Source organism: Ranitomeya imitator, chromosome 4 (genome assembly GCF_032444005.1).
Source record: "Ranitomeya imitator isolate aRanImi1 chromosome 4, aRanImi1.pri, whole genome shotgun sequence".
In the NCBI taxonomy this organism is placed as follows: domain Eukaryota; kingdom Metazoa; phylum Chordata; class Amphibia; order Anura; family Dendrobatidae; genus Ranitomeya; species Ranitomeya imitator.
The window spans coordinates 450,143,109-450,169,933 of record NC_091285.1 but is presented as its reverse complement, the minus strand read 5'-3'; the positions used below and the strand labels follow the sequence as shown (position 1 = coordinate 450,169,933).

Below are 26,825 nucleotides of genomic sequence, written 5' to 3'. Positions count from 1 at the left end.
TGTTATGCAACAATCCCAAGAAAATGAGTAAGCCAGGCATGTAAGGAAAATCTGCTATGGTTAGTGTAGAACATACATTCGATAAGGTGTCCATCCAATATGAATGCAATGGGTAACAGGGCCATAATAAGGTATAACTAAAGAAATGGGGCAGTGCCCAAATATAAAATATTCATAAATTCATATAAAGTTCATAAAGTATGATATTCAATATCCATAAATAACTAGCGCAATAGTCAGATCATGCCAAAATTACTACCAATTAAATGGACATGCGTAATGCAGGTCAAAAAACGGGACTGCTAAATACCATATCTAAAGTACAAGCATAGCCATATTGTATGGTTACCTAAAATACTCGGCCTGTCAGTATGACTGACTTACATTCAAAATTGAAATAGCACCAACAAAAAGGAAAAGTCATGGATTTATGGAAATCACAAGATGGTTAGACATGTTAATGATATGCAAATGTGTGTACAATATAGAAATAGGTATATAAATACCTATATATAGCACTTAAGAGTGGAATACATACACGTATATAGTATAGGTGTGTATTATATAGTATCGAGAGGTGCATTGGCAAGCGTGGAGGAGGGAGACCGCCGACGCCAGTGACATTTTCAGCTGAAATGTATTGTGGTGGCACTGCAATACCTATACATGCTTCCGACCAATCAGAGGTCTGCATACCCGTCGCATGTGGAACCACTCCATCCCCCGACTCTGGCTTTTGATGAGGAAAAATATGGTGTAGCAGCGAGGACAGGTGAGTAGAGTCTTTTTTTTTATATAACTGCGTTTGTGATGAGCGTCAGGATATGATAGTATTTCAAGTTGAGGCCAGGATGAGAAACAATATAAAAAAATTATAACGTAACAGGATGGGGAGCATTATAAATGTTATAAGTTTATAGGGGCAAATGGAGGCAAGTTAGTGTAAATACTATTGTAGGGCTAACTGAAGGGCAAAAATAAGGGGAAAAAATGTAAATATAAAGTATGAAAAAAACACTGAAAATTATTTTGTCACTAAAAAGGCTATTGAAAAAATGAAAGCAAACAAAAAAAGTACACATTTAGCATCGCTGTGTAAGGAATAACTGAAGCTAGTACACAACTCAAACTGTACCATAACCCGTATGATGAACACCGTAAAAAATGCACAAAAATTGTAGCTTTTTCACTATAAAGACACATAATAAAATGTAATAAAAAGTGTTCAAAAATTTGTACTGGAAAAAAATGGTATCACTGAAAATGTAATCTCGTCCTGTACAGAATGCGGCCTGTCTACGTTACATTTGTTCTGTGTGCAGCCCATTTACCCAGCTGAATTTTGAAACTCCTGATTTAAAGGGAACCTGTCATCAGAGATATTCCACATTGGTTAAAAATGCTCCTAAAATTGAACCTCACACGAAAATCATGCTGCCCAAATGAAGGGAACGTGAATCAGCGTCTGGCTGCTTTATTATAGCCATGCATGTGTTAGGCCGGCGTCACACTAGCGAGTTTTACAGACGTATGAGCGCATAAAATACGTCCGTAAAACTCGCCTAACAAACGTCCCAATTATTCTCCATGCCCCTGCTCCTATCTGCCATATTTTACTGATCAGTATTATACGGCTTTCTACGGCCGTAGAAAATCGCAGCATGCTGCGTTTGTCACCGTATTGCGCAAAAAAACGCCAATGAAAGTCTATGGAAGCCCCAAAAATACGGATTACACACGGCCCAGCAGTGTGACTTGCGAGAAATACGCAGCGGTGTTAGAGAGAAAAGCCGGCAATTCAGTGCGGTGTACAGTAAAATCACACTGACAGCTTACAATAGAATAGGTAGAATAAATGTGCACACATAGAATAGGTATATATATATATATATATATATATATATATATATATATATATATATACTGTAGCATGGCTAAAGCTTGTATAGTCGATGGGAGGTATGTATCACAGAGAAGGCTTGCCGCTGTGATGTAACCCGGAGTGTTTTGTTTAATACACATAAGGCAATAAGGAATTGTTTAGGATATTTGGGTCCGGGTTACGGGTAGCTATGAGAGATGGGAGGGTCTGGCTACCCATATACCTCACCCCTGGGTAAGGGGCATAACCATGCCTATTTGTGTTTGTTTAAGGACCTGTGGTGATGTCATAGCCACATGTCTAATCATGTGACGTTACTTCACCAATGGGTATGGTTTCAGGCTACTTAATGGAGATGTGTAGCACATGGTAAGAGAGTGTTTGGGAATCTGTCAGGGTGGACAGAGGTCCCTGTGTCCAGATGGGACACTACAGACAGGAGTCTGTGTGTGTGGAGGAGAAAGCCTCCAAAGTGTGTTAAGGCTGCAGGACTGAGCCTGAAGGACTGGACTTTTGTATTTTCCTTTCCTGAGCTAAAAGCTGTTTGTTTACCTGTTGTTCACACTGTTATGTGGTTTATGGAGCAATAAACCCACTTGAACGCAGAAGAGAATGTGGCTCCTGTTTCCTCCTACGCACCTGAGTGGGTACAACGTTACAATACCTATTCTATGTCAGTGAGACACATATATGTATATATATTATTATTTCATACAGCACATATATATTATTATTTCATACATTAATATCTGCCGTCAGTCACTGGCTTTACTACTCTGGCGGAGAAAATTGCGCGGGAGCCCACGCTAATTTTTTCCACCATTTAACCCTTTGATTTAATAGCTAAAACGGCCAAATTTTGCATATACACACTACTAACATTAGTAGTGTGGAATATGCAAAAAAAATGGGGATATGAGATGGTTTACTGTATGTAAACCATGTCTCATATCATGTCGGGTTTAGGAAGGAGATAGCAAAAGCCGGTAATTGAATTACCGGCTTTAAAGCTATCTAGCGCTGTATGAAGTAATAATATATATAAATATATGTGTCTATGTATAGCCGTATGTCGGTTTTGCAAGCCTGCGAGAAAAACACGCAGTACGGATGCCATACGGATTACATATGGAGGATGCCATGCGCAAAATACGCTGACACACCCTGCCTACGGAGGAGCTACGGACTACTATTTTGGGGACTTTTCAGCGTATTACGGCCGTAATATACGGACCGTATTGTCTTACGCTGAGTGTGACTCCAGCCTTACTCTGCAACATACCATGCATCTGTGCACATGTCAGTGTGTTTCCATGGATCTTGTGTCCTTGGGCAAAACACGCTGACATGTCCGTTTTTTACCTTTAGCACGGACGGCAAAAACATCCCACACATGTGCACATGGAGAACACATCGATGTCCTCCGTTTGCCACGCATCATCGGCTTTTTCCCGCGGTCCTGAGGTCACCGCAGTTCAGCCCGGCCTCGATGTTGTCACCACTGGTGAATGATGCTGCGCTCTCAGCAGCTCATTCACCAGTGGTTTTCAGCCGAGATGGTCGCATCTTGGCACCATCCAGGTTGAAAACTATTTAGCCCCCAGACATGGATTATGGCGTGGGACAGAATGACGGACAGGTATGGTATATTGTTGGTTTATTATTTTACTTTTATTACAGGAGATCGAGGGCGTCGAGGAATTAGGTGTTGCAGTAAGTATGGTTTAATTTAGAATATTAAAGGACTCTGTAATTTTTCAAAAAAAGGATTTTATTCTGGCTGTGTCTTTATTTACAAACAGTACAACTATAGGATTAGTAATGGATGGGTGTCTTCTAGATGCCTCTCCATTACTAAGCCGTGGGCTTGATGTCACCTGAAAGGTGACATCAACCCCACAGATATTACCCCACTTGCCACCGCTACAGGGCAAGTGGGAAGAGTCAGGCAAAGCGCCAGAAAAGGTGTATCTAATACATGCGCCTTTTCTGGGCTGCTGTTTTTAGGCTGGGGGGGCTATATCAATGGCCCCTTACCGGGCCTGAGAATACCAGCCCCCAGCTGTGAGCTTTAGCAAGGCTGGTTGTCAAAATGAAGGGGTCCCCACAACATTTTTAAAATGATTTAATTAAATAATTTAAAAAAACAGCGTGGGGGCCCCTCTATCCTTGATAACCAACCTTGCAGAAGCTGACAGCTGGGGGTTGGAGCCCCCAGCTGTGAGTTTTGTCTGGTTGGTTCAATAAATTAGGGGGGAACCCACATCAGGGTTTTCATTCATTTATTTCCTTAGATCGCAGCCGGCGGCTGTGGAATACCCATATCATCCGCATCACTGTACTGTCATTGTAATTAGCGGCAGCAGGTATCGGATGATGAGGGTAAGAGTCCCAAAAGCCCCCACCTGCTGTTATTCGGACTTTAATATAACGCTCATCATTCTTCTCTGCTCGCCAGCAGAGCAGGGAAGAATGATGAGAGCCGGCTTCAGAACCTGCGGCCCGGGGAACAGCGCTTACTGTAGCGCTTCTTCCCCAGAGGCTGTCCGTGTGGTACTGATGTGGCACATGGTTGCAACACGTTTGCCACACGAGTACACAAACGGACACGGATATCTCCGGTACAGTTTTTTTTTTTCGGTACCGGAAATAAACGGACATGTGAAACTAGCCTTACAGAGCCTTGAATTGAGCGGTGGTTTGTACGCTCAACCTCCACTACATTCTTTGTCTGTGGGATTGTTACAGGAAGTCAAGTATAGCACTAAGGTGTATCAACAGCCATATCTCCAAAGCATCCCAGGAGCCATTTTAAACACAACATTGACCCAATAGTATGCTGCTTGTGCTGTAGTGAGAAGCCTGTGTGGCCTAAACATGCTACCATGTCCTTCAGCATCTCCAAACTTGTCTCCTATCAAGCACATACTGGAACGTCATTGGTAGGCAATTACAAAGGGAGCTCCCCACATGATTTCCATGCCTAATTCCATTCTACAGTGCATGTCACTCACATCTCAGTTTACAGTATTTAGTATCAAGTATTGAACATTTTGTTTCCATTTTTTCATAATTTGCATATCATTAACATTAGTGATGAGCCAGTATACTCGTTGCTCAGGTTTTTCCAAGTATGCTCAGGTGTCCTTCAAGTATTTCAGCGTGCTCGGAGACTTAGTTTTTGTCGACACAGCTGCATGATTTGCGGCTGCTATACAGCCTGAATACATGTGGGGATTTCCTAACAAACAGGTAACTCCCACATGTATTCAGGCTGTCCAGCAGCCGCAAATCATGCAGCTGTGTCGACGCAAACTAAATCTCGGAGACCACCTGAGCATGCTCGGGAAAAACTCGAGCAATGAGTATACTCGCTCATCACTAATTAACATGTCTTAGTTTCTGTCATTTCCATAATTCTATGACTTTTCCTTCTTGTTGATACAATGAAAATGTAGAAATACAACTGGTGAAAAAAGCACACCACCATATAGGATATCATTGTAAAGACAAAGAGAATAGGTCTTGAAATATAAAATCTTTTCCTGTGGGAAGTCACAGCATCTACAGCCTCATAAATATCTGATGTAGCCAGAAATGGATGCCTTGAGGTCCAGCTAACATTGTGGGCATTTAATCAGATACAAGAACAAAATAATAACTTTTTAAGCAATTAGTACTTATTAAAAAAATAAGCACTTCTAATGGAAAATATTTTATTGTATTACAATACATATGTTGGGGCAGAGGTCTTCAGATGAATAAGACAGGTATTTTTCTTATAGTCACTTTTTGCGTTACAGGCCTGTCAATCACTAAAGAGAGGGAGAAAGCAAGGGGTGGTGCTGGGGTAATCTCATCTTCATCTGTGATGCCCGTTCAGATTTTCAAAGTATATTATCTATGAAACACCAGCGTGTTTCAGAGATAATGTACCTGGCTGCAATTGTGCAGCTAGGTGGCAATTCATGCTGCCCATGGTTTTGGCAGCATGAATCGCCTGTCAAGGTTTCCTTCAATAAACGTGTAATCCATTATAAGAATAGTTCTGCAGTTCTATGCAGAAATTTCACATTGTGGTGACGGACTGCAGATAATATTCAGCAATAACAACCAGAATGGGTATTGATGTTAAATAATACAATTCTCTCTGTGCTTGTATTTTTCAGAAAACCTCTAGATGACAGGTATGTAACACTGAAGAATATGGCAAACACTGATGCCAGAGCTGATAGATCAGCAGTGTTCAAATGCTTAGATTTACACACATCATAAGACTACATACTTACTAATACTACTGAACATGATCTTTGCCCTACAGGGGCAGGAAAAAACTGGAGAAATTGCTAAATCAATCAAGACAAGATATTGGCCAGCTGACTGAGCAGCTGTTACAGACACAGGAAGGTGAGCAGCATTTTGCTATTATATTTTGCTATAGGCGGACAATGGTGTACTAACTGCTCTTTAATAACTGTAGTCTGATCTTCACAACATCAATAATAATCAACAAACAACACACAAGAGTTGTTTATACTCACCAGGACTGAAAAAGCGACCAAACCATCTCTACAGAGTTTAGACTCCAGAAATCCACAGTCAGACAGATTGTGTACGAATGGAGGATGTTCAGGATTATTATTACCCTCTCTGGGAGTGGTCAGGCATCAAAGATCACGCCCAAGAGCTAGGAGTATCTTAGTCCACGAGGTCACGAAGAAACCCAAGGTAAACTCAAAGTAGCTAAAGGCCTCTCTCAGCTTTGCTAATGTTGATTTTCATGAGTCTACCATCAGGGAAATACCAAATAACAATTGTGTGCATGGCATGATAACAAGAAGAAAGCCACTGCTCTCTAAAAGAACATTGCTGCCTATCTGCAATTTGCTACAGATCAGTTCCACAAGCCACTCAGCTATTGGAACAATATTTTGTGGATGGATGAAAACACAACATAAAAACATCATACCATCTGTACACACATGGTAGTTACAGTATAACGGTTTGGGTCTGTGTTGACCCATCTGAGCTAGACTGGTTTGCCATCATTGAAGAAACAATGAATTTTGAATTATACCAGCAAATCCTAAAGGAAAATGCCAGGACATCTGTTCAAGATCTGAATCTCAAGAGAACATGGGTCATGCAGCAAAACAACGACACAAAGTACACAAGTCGCTGTACATAAGAATAATTAAAGATGAATAAAGTTGAAGAGACCGATTTGAAGCTTTTATATCACTATTCTTTGTGAATTTTGCCTCACATCATTATAGCCCAGTGACAAACAAAGTGAGTGGAGCTGGGTGGGACAGGGGCGTGACGACTGCCACTCATCAATTTCATGATCAACGGCAGTGTTCACTACACCACAAATCTTACTCCTTCCAGCAGGGACTGTAGCAAGATTTGTGAAGAGGTGCACACGGAACACTCGTCTAATGCTCATGTTTATGAAGAGGAGTACATGCATGTATGAGGAGCGCCTGACTCCAGCACATTTCCTCATCTAAACTGGCATGAGCAACACTGACCTTAATGAATCATTAAAAAAAACAAAGTTTTGCAATAAGCAAGTCAAAGTTTCTTTTTCAAGCTTTCTGTGTTTTGCTCTTTCTTTTGTTTGCACCCATTCATTATTCTATTTGCATAATTTTTGAAGTCTCTCTTATGTGTGCTCACCTGTTTTTGTCTTTTTTTCCACTTTGTGGGTGGTGTTTAGCAATTCCAGAATTACAGATGTTTTCGGCTGATTCATCAATTGCGACTTTTTACATATACTCAAAATTTGCACAAGGGGGCCTCACCAGATACTGAAGGCAAAGGTTCACAAACTTTTGACACCTACAGACATGTTATTTTGAATCCTTTTCGTCAATTAAAAAAATTACTCGTTTGTCTGATTTGGTTCTCTTTATCTACGTTTATTAGTTGTGTGAAAATCTCATGTAGTTTTAATTTCAAATGTATGCAGAGATGTGGAAAATTCTGACGGCTTTACAAATTTTCAAGTACCAAAGTAAATTTTCAAGCACCAAAGTCAAATTTGCCATTACCACCATACCATCTTAACACCTCTCCAAATGTCATTTCAAATACTAGACATCAGTGTTAGACTGGGGTGACAAGGGCCCACCAATAACATTAACTTTGGGGAGCCCACTTTTCACCTGTATGCAAATATTATACTACCTTCATTCACAAATTTTCTTATATCTCTATATAATAAGAAACTGGGTAGCGTGGTTAATGAATGATGAGATGCTGCTTTTTATTGTACAGAGTGAATCAAGTGAATTATGCCAAGTACTGCCCATACAGTGGGATTTGGGGCCCAGATCTACACAGGGGCCCACCGGGGGATTCCCCTGTTACCCTGTGGGCCAGTCCGAGCCTGCTCGACATAGACCATACCACATAAAACGTCTGCACACAGAACTGAAGGGCCATCACTGTTTATATTCCCATTGTTGTTTTTATAAACTCAGGTGTATAACTATGCTTCTTCAGGAGACTGCATTCTCCGTAATCTGTTGATTTGTTCGTTTTACCTTCTTTGTATGTTTAAAATTTAAAAATAATGAATGAAAAAAAAAAAATGACAATGCAGAAAAGCTTTTCATGATTTTCTTTTCCTCATTTTCATGTCATCCTATTTTAGATCTAACATTGAAAGATCAGAAGATAAAGGAGCTTCAGAAGCAGAATGAACTGAGAGTGATGGAAATCCATCATGCTAAAAGCCAAATGGAGGTTACAAAAGTAAATATCTAAAATGAATTAAGAATTTGTACATGTAGAATCACAGTAACATTTTATTAGTGTTTCTAGTTTAATGAAACTTAAACTTAAACTCTAGCTTAATCAAGGATTATAATTACCTCTGCACTCACACAAGGCCAGTGGAATACCCCTACGCGTGTTTCGATAAGATTCTTCTTCCGGGACGCCCGGAGGGGTATTCCACCGGCCTTGTGTGAGTGCAGAGGTAATTATGATCCTTGATTAAGCTATTGCTGGGGTTATGTTTATGCAACGGCTTTTTGCAAAACTGGATACACATTTATGAATTGGGTGTCATGTAGTGTATGGTGTTTTGGCCATACTTAGGATTGATTGTTGCACTTTAATATAAGCCTTATAGGCTAATAGGATAGCCACTTACATAGATATTCTGGCACCTTGATACAGTAGGCATTTTTTCTCCAGCATCTTACTAGGACATAAATATACATATATAGCTATAGATACAGGTTATGTAATAAAGAATGTTTTTTCATATATATATATATATATATATATATATATATATATATATATATATATATATATATATATATATATATCTTTAAACCTGCTATTGCTTAAATATCTGTGCTGCACATAGAGCCGGTTCTTTGAATTGGAGGCATTTTTTGTATTTTGTTGTGAAAAAAACATTTTATTCTATTTATCAATAAATTTCTACTTTTGAACTAAAAACATTCTGTGGCCTGGTTAATAACTGGTGAGGCCTTTTTGTTGTAGTCTCTTCAAATTTAGTATATTTTTCTCAATTTTTGGTATTTTTTTTATCTTAGGGTTTTGAAAATCAAAATTACTATTAATTAATTAATTAATATCAATGCATTGAAGATATACAATGCCAAAAAAATATAACTTTCAGGCTATGTGCACACGTTCAGGTTTTTTTCGCGTTTTTTTCGCGCTAAAAACGCTATAAAAACCTCATTAAAAACACATACATTATGCATTTTATCATTTAGAATGCATTCTGCATGTTTTGTGCACATGGATGCGTTTTTTTCCTCGAAAAAAACGCATCACGGTAAAAAAATGAGCATGTTCATTATTTTTGCGGATTTTCTGCGTTTTTCCCGCAATTCTATGCATTTGGGAAAAAACGCACAAAAAACGCACCAAAAACGCGTCAAAAATGCAGTAAAATCGCGGTAAAAACACATGCGGATTTCTGGCAGAAATGTCAGGTTTTTGTCAGGAAAATTTCTGCCAGAAATCCTGACGTGTGCACATACCCTCAAAGAAAAGAACTTTAACAGGGTGAGCTAATGAATCCAGCATCGACATGTTGCAAGCTGAACGAGCAGGCTCTGACATGCCCGGGCTTGATTAAATTGTTTTATCTTGGTTCTCGCCTGTTCACACTTTTTCATCTCAGTTCGTGTTAGCTCGTCATATTCAACCGTGTTTCCCAAAATTAGCATTATGGCTCAGCAGAAGTGTATTAATTCACCTGACAGTTTCTGTTACATTTGTGGTGAATATACAGTGTTGAAGCAAGAGCTGAATATTACAAACCTTGTGAAAAAAGTATACTTTGCTTATTTCGGACTAAAGCTTGGAGATCAAGATAAAGCTTGGGCGCCTCATAAAGTGTGCAAACGGACCGGTGTGTTGAGGACCTCCGAAATTGGTTCAAGGGTAAGAAAAAAGCTTTCCGTTATGGGATTCCTATGGTATGGTGAGAGCAAAAGAACCATAGTGACGATTGTTACTTTTGTTCATGCGATGTGAAAGGGTATAATTCAAAATGGAAGCATTCCATTTCATACCCCAATATTCACTCAGCAATTCGTCCCATCCCCCATGGCACAGATATACCAGTACCCAAGGCCCCTGCTACCTTAGAAGAGATAACTAGCTCCGATGAAGGTGGAGTCATACCTGAACCAGATGATGAATCAAGTTCTGACTTTGAAGATGATACAAGACCAAAATTGTTTTCCCAGGAGGAGATGAATGATTTGGTAAGAGACTTGAATCTTCCCAAAGATGCCGCTGAGTTACTCGGATCAAGGCTCAAAAACAAGAATTTATTGTTGCCAGGAGTGTCTTTTTCATAGTTCAGACATCGTGAAAACGAGTTCGTTCCTTACTTTGCCCAGGAAGATAAGTTGGTTTATTGCATCGATGTCAAAGGTTTGATGGGTCAATTCAAAATCCAATATGATTCTTCAAAAAGAAGTCTCAAAGCAGTTTTACTCCACAATGGCGGTTTTTATGCTTCCATCCCTGTAGTTCATTCTGTACACCTCAAGGAAACCTACGAGAACTTGGAATTGGTTCTTCGTAAACTTAAATATGAAGACCATGGTTGGCAAGTGTGCGGGGATTTGAAAGTCTTGTGCATGCTGCTCGGGCAACAAGCTGGGTATACCAAATACCCTTGTTTTCTGTGTCTATGGGACAGTTGAGACCGACAAAATCACTGGACCAAGAAGAATTGGCAGCCGAGGGTGCTCACAGTTGGTGAAAAAATATGTCCTCCGAAAAACGTTGGTTCCTCCCCATAAAGTTCTTCTACCACCTCTCCACATAAAATTGGGATTGATAAAGCAATTTGTAAAATCACTTCCAAAAGATGGAGAATGCTTCAAATACTTGGTCACCAAGTTTCCAGGCCTCTCGGAGGCAAAATTGAAGGAAGGTGTGTTCGTCGGACCAGACAATAGAAGGCTTATAGCTGATCAAGAGTTTATCAATACCATGATGCATCCTCAAAAGGAAGGGTGGTTTGTATTTAAAGAGGTCGTAGAGAAATTTTTAGGCAATAACAAAGACCCTGACTACAAACAAAATCGTCGGACGAATACTGAAAGCATTTCAAGCTTTAGGTTGCCTGATGAGTTTGAAAGTGCATTTCCTCCATTCCCACCTTGACAACTTTCCTGAAAATTTGGGAGCTGTGAATGAAGAGCAAGGTGAACGATTCCACCAGGACATTAAAGAGAAGGAAAGAAGATACCAGGGAAGATAGAGCATTACAATGATGGCAGACTACTGTTGGACGCTTCAGAGAGACATTCCAGATGCTACTCACAAACGTAAATGTACCAAGAGAAGCCTCACAGGGAAGAAGAATCGATTTTAGTGTGTGTTAGTGAGCTCATTGCAGTTAAAAAATGATTTTCATGAAACATTTGTAATAAAAAATTTATTTTATGAGTCTATTTTCATTTATTTTGAGGTATTGTCTTATTTAACCCCTTTCTGACATTAGACGCACTATCCCGTCGAGGTGGGGTGGGCCCGTATGACCACCGACGGGATAATATGTCATATGCGATCGGCCGCGCTCACGGGGGGAGCGTGGCCGATCGCGGCCGGGTGCCAGCTGGCTATCGCAGCTGACATCCGGCACTATATGCCAGGAGCGGTCACAGACCGCCCCCGGCACATTTACCCCTGGCACACTGCGATCAAACATGATCGCAGTGTTCCGGCGGTATAGGGAAGCATCGCACAGGGAGGGGGCTCTGTTATGATACGGTGGTCTAGGAGCAACATGGAACGAGCTCCGAAGGAAGTGGTAACTGTACTGACCGCAGTCCCTAAGCTCAACACAACACTAGAAGTAGCCGTGGAATGCTCCTAACTCTCCCTAGGCATCTCGTCACAGCCTAAGAGCTAACTACCCCTAAAGATAGAAGCAGGAAAGCTATCTTGCCTCAGAGAAAATCCCCAAAGGATAGATTAGCCCCCCACAAATAATGACTGTGAGTGGAGAGGGAAAAGACATACACAGAATGAAACCAGGATGAGCACAGGAGGCCAGTCTAACTAAATAGATAGGACAGGATGGAATACTGTGCGGTCAGTATAAAACACTACAAAAATCCACGCAGAGTTTACAAAAAAATCTCCACACCTGACTAAAGGTGTGGAGGGCAAATCTGCCTCCCAGAGCTTCCAGCAAGACAGAATTAATTCACACTGATAAGCTGGACAAACATAGAAAACACAGAATGGATAAGTCCACAATCTATGGACAGAAAAGGGCAAGCAAAAAGCATTAAGCTACTTACTGGTAGCGGCGTTTCTCGGAGGCCCATGACAGCACGACAGAGAGAGAGGGGATCCGCCCATTAGGAACAGGAAACCTACAGATACAAAAGGGCGGTACCTCTCCCTTGCCTCAGTTGTATTTCAGAGTCTTGAGAGAACTACCGCGGTTAGTGGCACAAAAAATATACACTACATACAATTATATACAGATTATATACAAATTTCCAGCTATATATTTGGAACTGGTATCCTGAGTGAGATATATACATCTATAGGAAGTGCAACCCCCAGTGAATAGGGAGGGAACTAAGGGTGCTGTCATGGGCCTCCGAGAAACGCCGCTACCAGTAAGTAGCTTAATGCTTTACTCGGACTCCCATGACAGCACGACAGAGAGAATTACAGAGATGTAAGGTACCTTAGGGAGGGACTATGGCCTGTAGCACCCTTAACCCGAAAGTGAGATCAGAGGAAGCCCCCAAATCCAACCTATAGTGCTTAAAGAAGGTGGACGGGGATGACCATGTGGCCGCCTTACATATCTGGTCGATTGATACTCCAGATTTTTCCGCCCAGGATGTAGCCATGGCCCTGGTGGAATGCGCCCTCAGATTCTGCGGAGCCGGACCCCCACCTGCAGTATAAGCCAAAGAGATAGCCTCCCTAATCCACTTTGCTAGTGTGTATTTTGATACCCTGAGTCCCTTTCTAGGATTTTGGAAAGATAAAAATAATGCATCATCTTTCATCCATGTGTCGGTAACCGAGATGTATTCTAGCAGGCATCTCCTAACGTCTAATGTATGGAGTAGTTCTTCCTTAGGGTTAGCAGGATTAGGGAGGAGGGATGGTAAGATTATCTCTTGTGACCTGTGAAACCGTGATGATACTTTTGGTAAATAGGCTGGGTCCGGTCTGAGGATTACTCTGTCTGGTAGAAACTCTGTATAAGGGGATACCCTGGAGAGAGCTTGTATGTCTCCTACTCTACGGGCAGATGTAATTGCTACCAGAAATGCTGTCTTAAGGGATAGTGCCTTAATTGAAGCTGTTTGCAAAGGTTCAAATGGCTCTTTAGTCAATGCTGATAGGACTAAGTTGAGATCCCAAGGCATAGATCTATCTTTCTGAATGGGTCTAGATCTACTGGATGCCTTAATGAACCTTGAGATCCAGTAATTATTGGCAATGTTACAGGAGAATAGAGCCCCTAGGGCCGAGACCTGTACCTTTAGAGTACTAGTGGATAGACCTAGTTCTAAGCCTTTTTGCAGGAATTCCAAAATTTGTTTTACAGGTATTCCTTTTTCTAAATTGAAATCAGAAGAGGCCAGAAACTTTCGCCAGGTTCTAGCGTAGATTGTTGTGGTTATCTGCTTCCTACTTTTCATAAGGGTTTCAATCAAACTCGGGGAGAACCCTTTGTTTTTCAGTAACGCCCTTTCAAAGTCCATGCCGTTCAATGAAGGCTCTTTACTTGCGGATGACTGATCGGCCCCTGGTAGAGCAAATCCGGAATCTCCGGAAGTACCCAGTTATCCTCCACTGACATGATCCTGAGCCAAGTGAACCAGGCCCTTCTGGGCCAGAATGGGGCAATCAATATAACCCTGGCTCGATCTTCCCTTATTTTCCTGACTACCAAGGGTAATAGGCCTAGTGGAGGAAATGCGTATGCCAGCTGAAAATCCCAATTGATCAGGAAAGCGTCTACGGCTAGAGGATTTTCCCTGGGATTTAGGGAACAGAATTTTGTTGTCTTCCGGTTGTCCCTGGTAGCAAATAGAACTACCTCTGGATGTCCCCATTTGTGGACAATCTGATCGAACACACAATTGTTTAGGGACCACTCCCCTTGTCTCAAGGTGTTGCGGCTTAGAAAGTCCGCTTTGACGTTTTCCTTTCCTCTTATGTGCAGTGCGGATAGGGATAAAAAGTGGTTCTCTGCTGTCTGGAACAGACGATCCGCCACTCTCATCAGTGACTCGGAATGAGTTCCACCCTGATGATTTATGTACGCGACCGTCACCCGGTTGTCCGAAAGGATCTTGACATGATGACCCTGCAGATATGAGAGGAATTTTTTCACTGAAAGCTCTACTGCCATTAATTCTTTCTGGTTGGAGGAGGCTGATATTAGGGAAGGGGGCCATAGACCCTGAACCATCATGTCATCCATGTGTGCTCCCCAACCCGAAGGGCTAGCATCAGTAGTTACCACACGTGTTACCTGAGACATCCAGGGAACCCCCGCCGATAAGTTTTCACTGACTAGCCACCACTTAAGAGATGTGAGTGCTTTTGGACCTAAAGTAATCTGACTCTGCAGGGACCCCTGTAAGATTTTGTCATTAACCAGCACCTCAGCTTGTAATGGTCTGGTGTGGAATTGGGCCCAACGGACAGCGGGAATGCAGGAAGTTAAGGAACCCAATAGAGACATAGCCTGTCTAAGGGTCATGGATGGTTTGTCAATTGCCTTAGACACCTGTTGTTGAATATGTAAAGATTTGTCGAGTGGAAGACAACATTGTTGTGTTTCTGAGTTTAATGATAGTCCTAAGAATCTTTGTATTTTTTGAGGCTGTAAACGGGATTTCTCATAATTTATGATCCACCCCAGACGCTCCAGTCTGGATGTGGCTGATTCTAGCTGGGACAGGCAATGGTCTGCTGAGCTCCCTACTATAAGGAAGTCATCCAAGTAGGGAATGATCAGGATGTCGGACTCTCGCAAGTGCGCCATAACCTCAGCCACTAGCTTTGTGAACACTCTAGGAGCTGCTGATAAGCCAAAGGGGAGCGCTCTGAACTGGAAATGGTGAATGCTACCCTCCATTGACACCGCTACTCTCAGGAATTTCTGGAAATCTTCATGTATTGGAACATGATAGTATGCATCTTTAAGATCTACAACTACCATAAAACAGTGATTAAACAATATCTTTATTGCTGAATTAACCGTTTCCATTTTGAAGGATTCATTAACCAGGAATTCATTAAGACGCTTTAGATTAATGATCGTTCTAAACGATCCATCTGGCTTTTTGATCAGAAAAAGAGGAGAATAAAATCCCCTTCCTTTTTCTGAATCTGGAATTTCCACCAATACATTCTTGGCGCATAAGTTCATGACTTCAGCCTCTAGGGCTGCTTGCTCCAGGGGGGAGGAACGAAAAGGGGTTAATTTGAATTTATCCCGAGGCCAATGATTGAAGTCCAGCCTTAGACCTTTAGTAACAATGCCTCTGACCCATCTACTGTTCGTTATGTCAAGCCATGCTGAGGAGAATGCTGACAGTCTGCCCCCCACAGGGATTGCTAGTCATTGGTCTGGTTTTTTCTGATCCTTTGAGGAACGGCGAAACATATATCCCGTACCTCTACCGCGTCTGTCTTCCCATCTGAAACTCTCTCTAGTGGGAGAGGACCCGCGTTTCTTCCCACGACCAAATCTTCTTCGACTGAAGGGTCGGCGGTAGGATGCCGAGTACAGGCTTGGGAACTTCTTTTTATCATCGCTTGCCTTTTCCAGTAACTCGTCCAACATTGGACCGAAGAGATACTGTCCCTCGCATGGAATGGCGCAGAGCTTAGTTCTGGACTGGATGTCCCCTGACCAGCACTTTAACCATAGGGCCCTGCGAGCCGCGTTAGATAGACCTGCTGCTCTGGCCGCCGTTCTGACAGAGTCCACAGAAGCATCCGATAGGAAGGCTGCAGCATTCTGAATTGTCGGAAGCGCTTTCAAAATAGAATCTCTGGATGCCCCATCCTTCAGCTGAGACTCTAATTGATCTAGCCAGACCATTAATGATCTGGCTGTGCATGTTGTGGCCACTGCTGGTCTGAGGGATCCAGCCGCCATCTCCCAGGTACCTTTAAGAAAGATATCCGCCTTTCTGTCTAGGGGATCTTTGAGGGACCCCATATCCTCAAAGGGTAATGAGGCTTTCTTTGACGCCTTTGCTACGGCCGCGTCCAACCTCGGAGCTTTATCCCATGTCTCCACCACCGGATCATCAAAGGGATACCTTCGTTTTAAAGCTGGCGGTAAGGCCCCCTTTTTTTCAGGTTTTTTCCATTCACGGAGTATCAATTCTTTGATCTTCTCATTTACCGGAAAAGACCTATGTTTCTTACGATCTAACCCACTAAACATTAACTCCTGTTTGGAGGGCTGTGATTTGGGTTCCTCTATACCCATCGTGCCCCTAACTGATTTGACTACCTTGTCAATTTTATCTAAGGGTAGACAAAATCGTCCAGACTCTTCATCTGATGAAGAGGAGAAAGGACTAGAGAGATAAATATTTTTTTCTCTTTCCTCTTCTGATGAATTAGAGTCCACAGGGGTCCTATGCTTCGAGCCTTCCGCTTGGGATAGGGATCGTAATGACTCCCTTACTTCCAGCCGAATCATTTCTTTTAAATTTGCCGTACTCACGGACTCTTCTGCTACCTGGGGGAGGACAATATAGGTGATAACTACTATCTGACCTAAGGTCACTTCCACCCAACCACTCCTGTAGACTTCACCGTCTGTTGTATACAGGGGGCACATAACTTTTTAGTACAGGAGTCGGGTAAGGGGACTCCACAGAGGGCTCACTCCTTATGCTTGGATTTTTCCGTACTTTTCTTCCCCTAGAAAGATAAAGTATAAGGGGCCGCGTCACAGAGTGAACTTTCACGTAGATCACTTACCCGTGCGCCCAAGTCAAATACCGGAATCCGAGGGGGTTCTTTCCTAGACGAAGCTCTGGATCCCTGTTCGGATGAGCTTTTCCGACTAGGTTGGTCGCCTCTATCCTTTTTGGGCTTCTGACGCATCTCGTCCGACAGCTGCTGCTGCTGCTGCTCACCACCACTCTCCATGACGGATTACGACCAAAAGCATGGTTCTGAAATTGTGACCTGCTTATATCCGGTCAGCCTGCTTGGATCCGGTCAGCAGATAGGCCAGCGCTATCCCTATTGGTTCCTGGACACAGTCAGGAGGGCAGAGGGCTGTGTGATGAACCGGCGCTCAGAAGCGATGGGCGCCGCCATCTTGGAACGCCCGCGCATGCGCAGACGCCCGGCGACCCGGAAGCGGCTACCAGACTCCGCCCCCCCACGTCACCGCACCCGGAAACGCTCCAGCACACGCTGAGAGCGGTGCAGGACGCCGGGGACGGATCGGCAGCGCTCCGGAGCTCGCCCACACATCCGAGCCCGGCACCCGCAGCCATGCCGCACCACTGCACCACCAATGGGAATACTTACCTGCGCCGACGCTGATGGATGCAGGAAATCCTCCGGACTCCGCTCCCTGCTGCGAACACCACCGACGTGCAATCCAGCAAGGACCACCGTGGTGTCTCCAGGGATCTCCGCACCGGCCGAGGTAGGAGACCCCCCCGCTACCGTAATCGGCCGGCCGGCCTGGGCTCCTTCGTCTGTAGGCACCCGTCCCCTCAGGAACAGGAAACCAACTGAGGCAAGGGAGAGGTACCGCCCTTTTGTATCTGTAGGTTTCCTGTTCCTAATGGGCGGATCCCCTCTCTCTCTGTCGTGCTGTCATGGGAGTCCGAGTAAACTTAGCTTAGCTGAACTGGTCAGGATAAGAGGGAACTCCAAAGAGATGTGAATCCAACCAGGAACCATTTACAAGTGGCACTGGCTGAAGATTGAGCCAGACTTAAATAGCCGAGCAGAAGAGACGATAAGTGGAGGCAGCTGATGACAGCTAACTCCAAGGAGCAGCCATACCACTAGAAACCACAAGAGGGAGCCCAAGAGCAGAACTCACAAAAGTGCCACTTACAACCACCGGAGGGAGCCCAAGAGCGGAATTCACAACAGGGCTCCCTGCGTGCTTCCCTAAGATCCTTGGAGCAACGCGATGTGATCGCGTTGCTCCGAGGGTCTCTTACCTCCTCCTCCCTGCAGCAGGCCCGGATCCAAAATGGCTGCGGCATCCGGGTGCTCAGAGCAGGCGCCGGGAAGCCTCCAGGAGTACACGTCAGATCGCTGATCTGACACAGTGCACTTGCACAACAAATTGTCAGATCAGCGATCTTACACTATAACATGATGCCCCCCCCCCCCCCCCCCCGAGGCAATGTTATAGTGTAAAAAAACAAATATTCACATGTGTAAAAAAAAAAACTAAAAAAAAATTCCTAAAAATAAATAAATATATATATATATATATATATATATATATATACATACATATATATATATATACAGTTAGGGCCAGAAGTATTTGGACAGTGACAAGTTTTGTTATTTTAGCTGTTTACAAAAACATGTTCAGAAATACAATTATATATATAATATGGGCTGAAAGTGCACACTCCCAGCTGCAATATGATAGTTTCCACATCCAAATCGGAGAAAGGGTTTAGGAATCATAGCTCTGTAATGCATAGCGTCCTCTTTTTCAAGGGACCAAAAGTAATTGGACAATGGACTCTAAGGGCTGCAATTAACTCTGAAGGCGTCTCCCTCGTTAACCTGTAATCAATGAAGTAGTTAAAAGGTCAGGGGTGGATTCCAGGTGTGTGGTTTTGCATTTGCAAGCTGTTGCTGGGAGCAGACAACATGCGGTCAAAGGAACTCTCAATTGAGGTGAAGCAGAACATCCTGAGGCTGAAAAAAAAGAAAAAATCCATCAGAGAGATAGCAGACATGCTTGGAGTAGCAAAATCAACAGTTGGGTACATTCTGAGAAAAAAGGAATTGACTGGTGAGCTTGGGAACTCAAAAAGGCCTGGGCGTCCACGGATGACAACAGTGGTGGATGATCGCCGCATACTTAATTTGGTGAAGAAGAACCCGTTCACAGCATCAACTGAAGTCCAGAACACTCTCAGTGAAGTAGGTGTATCTGTCTCTAAGTCAACAGTAAAGAGAAGACTCCATGACAGTAAATACAAAGGGTTCACATCTAGATGCAAACCATTCATCAATACCAAAAATAGACAGGCCAGAGTTAAATTTGCAGAAAAACACCTCAAGAAGCCAGCTCAGTTCTGGAAAAGTATTCTATGGACAGATGAGACAAAGATCAACCTGTACCAGAATGATGGGAAGAAAAAAGTTTGGAGAAGAAAGGGAACGGCACATGATCCAAGGCACACCACATCCTCTGTAAAACATGGTGGAGGCAACGTGATGGCATGGGCATGCATGGCTTTCAATGGCACTGGGTCACTTGTGTTTATTGATGACATAAGAGCAGACAAGAGTAGCCGGATGAATTCTGAAGTGTACCGGGATATACTTTCAGCCCAGATTCAGCCAAATGCTGCAAAGTTGATTGGACGGCGCTTCATAGTACAGATGGACAATGACCCCAAGCATACAGCCAAAGCTACCCAGGAGTTCATGAGTGCCAAAAAGTGGAACATTCTGCAATGGCCAAGTCAATCTCCAGATCTAAACCCAATTAAGCATGCATTTCACTTGCTCAAATCCAGACTTAAGACGGAAAGACCCACAAACAAGCAAGACCTGAAGGCTGCGGCTGTAAAGGTCTGGCAAAGCATTAAGAAGGAGGAAACCCAGCGTTTGGTGATGTCCATGGGTTCCAGACTTAAGGCAGTGATTGCCTCCAAAGGATTTGCAACAAAATATTGAAAATAAAAATATTTTGTTTGGGTTATGTTTATTTGTCCAATTACTTTTGACCTCCTAAAATGTGGAGTGTTTGTAAAGAAATGTGTACAATTCCTACATTTTCTATCAGATATTTTTGTTCAACCCTTCAAATTAAATGTTACAATCTGCACTTGAATTCTGTTGTAGAGGTTTCATTTCAAATCCAATGTGGTGGCATGCAGAGCCCAACTCGCGAAAATTGCGTCACTGTCCAAATATTTCTGGCCCTAACTGTATATTGTTCCTATAAATACGTTTCTTTATCTAAATAAAAAAAACAACAAAAGTACACATATTTAGTATCGCCACATCCATAACGACCCGACCTATAAAACTGTCCCACTAGTTAACCCCTTCAGTGAACACCGTAAAAAAAAAATGAGGAAAAAACAACGCTTTATTATCATACCGCCAAACAAAAAGTGGAATAACACGCGATCAAAAAGACGGATATAAATAACCATGGTACCGCTGAAAACGTCATCTTGTCCCGCAAAAAAAGAGCCGCCATACAGCATCATCAGCGAAAAAATTAAAGTTATAGTCCTCAGAATAAAGCGATGCAAAAATAATTATTTTTTCTATAAAATAGTTTTTATCGTATAAAAGCGCCAAAACATAAAAAAAGATGTAAATGAGGTATCGCTGTAGTCGTACTCACCCGAAGAATAAAACTGCTTTATCCATTTTACCAAACGCGGAACGGTATAAACGCCTCCCCCAAAAGAAATTCACGAATAGCTGGTTTTTGGTCATTCTGCCTCACAAAAATCGGAATAAAAAGCAATCAAAAAATGTCACATGCCCGAAAATGTTACCAATAAAAACGTCAACTCGTCCCGCAAAAAACAAGACCTCACATGACTCTGTGGACCAAAATATGGAAAAATTATAGCTCTCAAAATGTGGTAACGCAAAAAATTTTTTTTGCAATAAAAAGTGTCTTTCAGTGTGTGACGGCTGCCAATCATAAAAATCCGCTAAAAAACCCACTATAAAAGTATATTAAACCCCCCTTCATCACCCCCTTAGTTAGGGAAAAATGAAAAAAATTAAAAAAAATGTATTTATTTCCATTTTCCGGCTAGGGTTAGGGTTAGGGCTACGGCTAGGGTTAGGGCTACGGTTAGGGTTAGGGCTACAGTTAGGGATAGGGATGGGGCTAAAGTTAGGGTTAGGGTTTGGATTACATTTACGGTTGGGAATAGGGTTGGGATTAGGGTTAGGGGTGTGTCATGGTTAGGGGTGTGGTTAGGGGTGTGTCATGGTTAGGGGTGTGGTTAGGGTTTCCGTTGGGATTAGGGTTAGGGATGTGTTTGGATTAGGGTTTCAGTTATAATTTGGGGGTTTCCACTGTTTAGGCACATCAAGGGCTCTCCAAACGCGACATGGCGTCCGATCTCAATTCCAGCCAATTCTGCGTTGAAAAAGTAAAACAGTGCTCCTTCCCTTCTGAGCCCTCCCGTGCGCCAAAACAGGGGTTTACACCAACATATGGGGTATCAGCGTACTCAGGACACATTGGACAACAACTTTTGGGGTCCAATTTCTCCTGTTACCCTTGGGAAAATACAAAACTGGGGGCTAAAAAATAATTTTTGTGGAAAAAAAAAAGATTTTTTATTTTCACGGCTCTGCGTTATAAGCTGTAGAGAAAAACTTGGGGGTTCAAAGTTCTCACAACAAGCCTAGATAAGTTCCTTGGGGGGGTCTAGTTTCCAATATTGGGTCACTTGTGGGGGGTTTCTACTGTTTAGGTACATTAGGGGCTCTGTAAATGCAATGTGACGCCTGCAGACTATCAGCGTACTCAGGACAAATTGGGCAACAACGTTTGGGGTCCAATTTCAACTGTTACCCTTGGAAAAATGCAAAACTGGGCTTAAAAATAATTTTTGTGGAAAAAAAAGTTTTTTTATTTTCACGGCTCTGCATTATAAACTGTAGTGAAACACTTGGGGGTTCAAAGCTCTCACAACACATCTAGATGAGTTCCTTAGGGGGTCTACTTTCCAAAATGGTGTCACTTGTGGGGGGTTTCATTGTTTAGGCACATTAGTGGCTCTCTAAACACAACATGGTGTCCCATCTCAATTCCAGTCAATTTTGCATTGAAAAGTCAAATGGCACTACTTCCTTTCCGAGCTCTGCCATGCGCCCAAACAGTGGTTTACCCCCACTTATGGGGTATCAGCGTACTCAGGACAAATTCTACAACAACTTTTGGGGTCCAATTTCTTCTGTTACCCTTGGGAAAATAAAAAATTGGGGCAAAAAGATCATTTTTGTGAAAAAATATGATTTTTTATTTTTACGGCTCTGCATTATAAAATGCATGGCGTCCCATCTCAATTCCAGTCAATTTTGCATTGAAAAGTCAAACAGCACTCCTTCCCTTTCCGAGCTCTCCCATGCGCCAAACAGTCGGCGCACTCAGGACAAATTGTACAACAACTTTTGGGGTCCATTTTCTCCTGTTACCCTTGGTAAAATAAAACAAATTGGAGCTGAAGTAATTTTTTTGTGAAAAAAAGTTAAATGTTCATTTTTATTTAAACATTCCAAAAATTCCTGTAAAACACCTAAAGGGTTAATAAACTTCTTGAATTTGGTTTTGAGCACCTTGAGGGGTGCAGTTTTTAGAAAGAAAATAACCAAGTGTGACACCAATCATATAGACCCCTCAAAATGACTTCAAATGTGATGTGGTCCCTAAAAAATATTGGTGTTGTAAAAATGAGAAATTGCTGGTCAACTTTTAACCCTTATAACTCCCTAACAAAAAAAAATTTTGGTTCCAAAATTGTGGTGATGTAAAGTAGACATGTGGGAAATGTTACTTATTAATTATTTTACATGACATATCTCTGTGATTTAAGGGCATAAAAATTCAAAGTTGGAAAATTGCAAAATTTCCAAATTTTTGCCAAATTTCCATTTTTTTCACAAATAAATGCAACTTATATAGAAGAAATTTTACCACTATCATGAAGTACAATATGTCTCGAGAAAACAATGTCAGAATCGCCAAGATCCGTTGAAGCGTTCCAGAGTTATAACCTCATAAAGGGACAGTGGTCAGAATTGTAAAAATTAAGGGGTTAAAGCAAGTAAAAAGTTAAAAAAAATGCTTTTAAAAATATAAAAAAAATATAAAAGTTCAAACACCCCCCTAAAGCAATAAAAAAAATCAAATATACACATATTTGGTATCGCCGAGTTCAGAATCGCCCGATCTATCAATATATAAAAAGAATTAATCCAATCGGCAAATAGTGTAGCGAGAAAAAAAAATCAAAATGCCAGAATTACGTTTTTTTGGTCGCTGCAACATTGCAATAAAATGCAATGACAGGAGAACAAAAGATCTTATACACACCATAATGGTATCTATAAAAACGTCAGCTCGGCATGCAAAAAATAAGCAATCACCCGGCAATAGATCCCGAAAAGTGGACACGCTACAGATCTCGGAAAATGGCAACTTTCTTTTTTTTTTTTTTTTTTTACAAATTTTTTATTTATTTTTCACTACTTAAATAAAAAAATAACCTAGACATGTTTGGTGTCTATGGACTCGTAATTATCTGGATAATCATAATGGCAGGTCAGTTTTAACATTTATTGAACATGGTAAAAAAAATTGAAAAAACAATTGTGGAATTGCACTTTTTTTGCAATTTCACTGCACTTGGAATTTTTTCCCGTTTTCCAGTACATGATATGTAAAATCAATTTTGCCATTCAAAAGTAAACGTCGTCCCGCAAAAAAAAACAAGCCCTCACATGGCCATATTGACAGAAAAAAAAAACAACTTATGGCCATGGGAATAAGGGGAGCAAAAAATGGAAACGCAAAAATGGAAATACCCCTGGTCCCTAAGGGGTTAAACAATAGCTTGTTTTCTTAAGGTAGATAACTTCCCATTAAGTTGACCATATATGTACGATCTGCCACATTGAATCACTTGACTTGTAATAAATAAAACAGTAAGCAACTTAACCCCTTAGTGACCGAGCCAAATTTTTGAAATCTGACCAGTGTCACTTTATGTGGTAATAACTCTGCAACGCTTCAACAAATCCCAGTGATTTTGGGATTGTTTTTTCGTGACACATTATACTTTATGATAATGGTAAATTTAGTTCAACATTTTTTGTGTTTATTTATAAAAAAATATAAAAAATTTGAGAAAAATGTTAAAAAATTAGCAATTTTCTGAATTTGAATGATTATCCCTTTAATCCAGATAGTCATACAACAGCAAACCATTAATAAATAACATTTCCCACATGTCTGCTTTACATCAGCACCATTTGTAAAATGTTATTTTATTTTGTTAGCATTTTAGGAGGTTTAAAAATGTAGCAGCAATTTTTAATTTTTTCTAAGAAATTTACCACATTTATTTTTTTAGGGACTTATCCATGTTTGAAGTGACTTTAGGGGTCCCATATATTGGGAAACCCACAAACGTGATACCATTTTAAAAACAGCACCCCTAAACAAATTGAAAACTGCTGTCAGGTAGTTTATTAACCCTTCAGGTGCTTTACAGGAATTAATGCAAAGTGGCATGATAGGAATGACAATGTGTATTTTTACCACCTAAATGTTGCTAACTTCTAAACAGATTACTACAGCCGTCAGACTCTAAGGTACCTTCACACATAACGATATCGTTAACGATATCGTTGCTATTTGTGACGTAGCAACGATATCGTTAATGAAATAGTTATGTGTGACAGCGACCAACGATCAGGCCCCTGCTGGGAGATCGTTGGTCGTTGAGGAAAGTCCAGAACTTTATTTCGCTGGAGGACAGACGGCTGTAGGTAAGTATGTAGTGTTTGTTTTTTTTTACTTTTAGCATGGTAACCAGGGTAAACATCGGGTTACTAAGCGCGGCCCTGCGCTTAGTTACCCGATGTTTACCGGCATCGTTGGTCGCTGGAGAGCGGTCTGTGTGACAGCTCTCCAGCGACCAAACAGCGACACTGCAGCGATCCGGATCGTTGTCGGTATCGCTGCAGCGTCGCTTAATGTGAAGGGGCCTTTTGGCCACTATTTGGTCATGAATTGCCATCGCAAACATCAGGACAACAAAATCATGATCTGAGGGCACCAATTGTGACAAAGAAGAAGCCCCCACACTCTGTTAACCATTTATAATGATGTAAATCACTATTGACAGCAGCATCTAAGGGGTTAAACAGATTTAGAAGGTGCAAATACTGATCGTGGCTGATACAGCAAGTTGTCAGCTATAGTGTACAACCGACAGATGCTGGATTGTCATCTGTATGGGGAGGCTATTCTCTTATATCTCAGGTCAGTTAAAAGACGTATTGGCTGTCATTAAGGGGTTAAAGTATCATATCAATTTGCACTGAGTAATATATGTTAAGATGGGTACATTTCATTATCCTAAGACAAAACCATTTTTGTTTCTAGAAAAGTCTGCAAATTTTACAGGAGGAAACAACAATTCAGCGTTCCCTTCTTGAGGCTGAGATTAGAAGACAGGCTGAAAAGATGGAGGTGCTTGAAAGTCAAAAAGTTCTTAAAGGAATTCATCTTACTGACAATAGTACTCAGGTAGGTAAAGTCATAGTCAGCCAGTGTTGTTAGTTAGTATTTTTTTCTGCTCATTTGTGGACGATTGAGCATAACTTTTTAATATAAAAATACACAAATTAACACAAAATTATCATAAAAAGTAAAAAAGAAGTACAACAATGTAACTATTTTATTACCTTACTCTTAAACCTAACATTTTCACTATCGATAATACCAGTCCTAAGTAGACTAACTGTGGGCGAATTCATAATTTGCGAAGGGAATTAAGACTCTTACTTTTTTGTCTTGTGATATTCGTTGTAATTTTTTTGAGCCAAATTCTACAAAATAGCATGTGTGGTTAATTAATTTTTTGCATCAGGAGTAGGTGAATTGATGCAGTCTTAAGAGCTGAGCATACCGTATACCCAGCAGAGGATGGCTGGGTTATTCAGCCATCATCTGCTTCTAATTGCCGTGGATGTCGTTGAACTCCACCCACAGCTGTTAACCTGTTAAATGCCACTGTCAATGCCTGAAAAGAGCATCCCTGGGAGTGCACTGTTCTAAGCTATCATTCCATGGCCCATAATTGCAGGGTGTAAATGGATTGCTATGACAGTCGGGGATCTGCTGCAGACCTCCATGCCTTCTCTAATGGTGATCTTATGAAGACCAGTCTATAGCTAGCATTCAAGGGAGAGAGTGATTTTTACTATATACTGCAATACTATACCAAGGACACACATTCAATTGAAAATGGGGCTGATATCTGCAAGCCCCCAACACCTTGGCCCGGTTGCACCCTCAGCAGTTGTTACAGTCATGGCCAAAAGTATTGACACCCCTGCAATTCTGTCAGATAATACTCATTTTCTTCCTGAAAATGATTGCAAATACAAATTATTTGGTATTATTATCTTCATT

The 26,825-nt window shown here is 41.6% G+C and overlaps 1 protein-coding gene across 1 annotated transcript in view; it reads left to right on the top strand.

The window, feature by feature from the left end:
- The first annotated feature begins 6,073 nt into the window (after nucleotides 1-6,073).
- The window catches only part of LOC138674544 (uncharacterized), a 64,849-nt gene continuing 44,097 nt past the window's right edge, over nucleotides 6,074-26,825 (top strand). Inside the window, exons 1-3 of the mRNA XM_069762366.1 lie at nucleotides 6,074-6,289; nucleotides 8,544-8,644; nucleotides 25,794-25,937. Coding sequence (XP_069618467.1) covers nucleotides 8,603-8,644; nucleotides 25,794-25,937 — 186 coding nt within the window. The 5' untranslated portion in view covers nucleotides 6,074-6,289; nucleotides 8,544-8,602. The remainder of the gene's footprint in view (nucleotides 6,290-8,543; nucleotides 8,645-25,793; nucleotides 25,938-26,825) is intronic.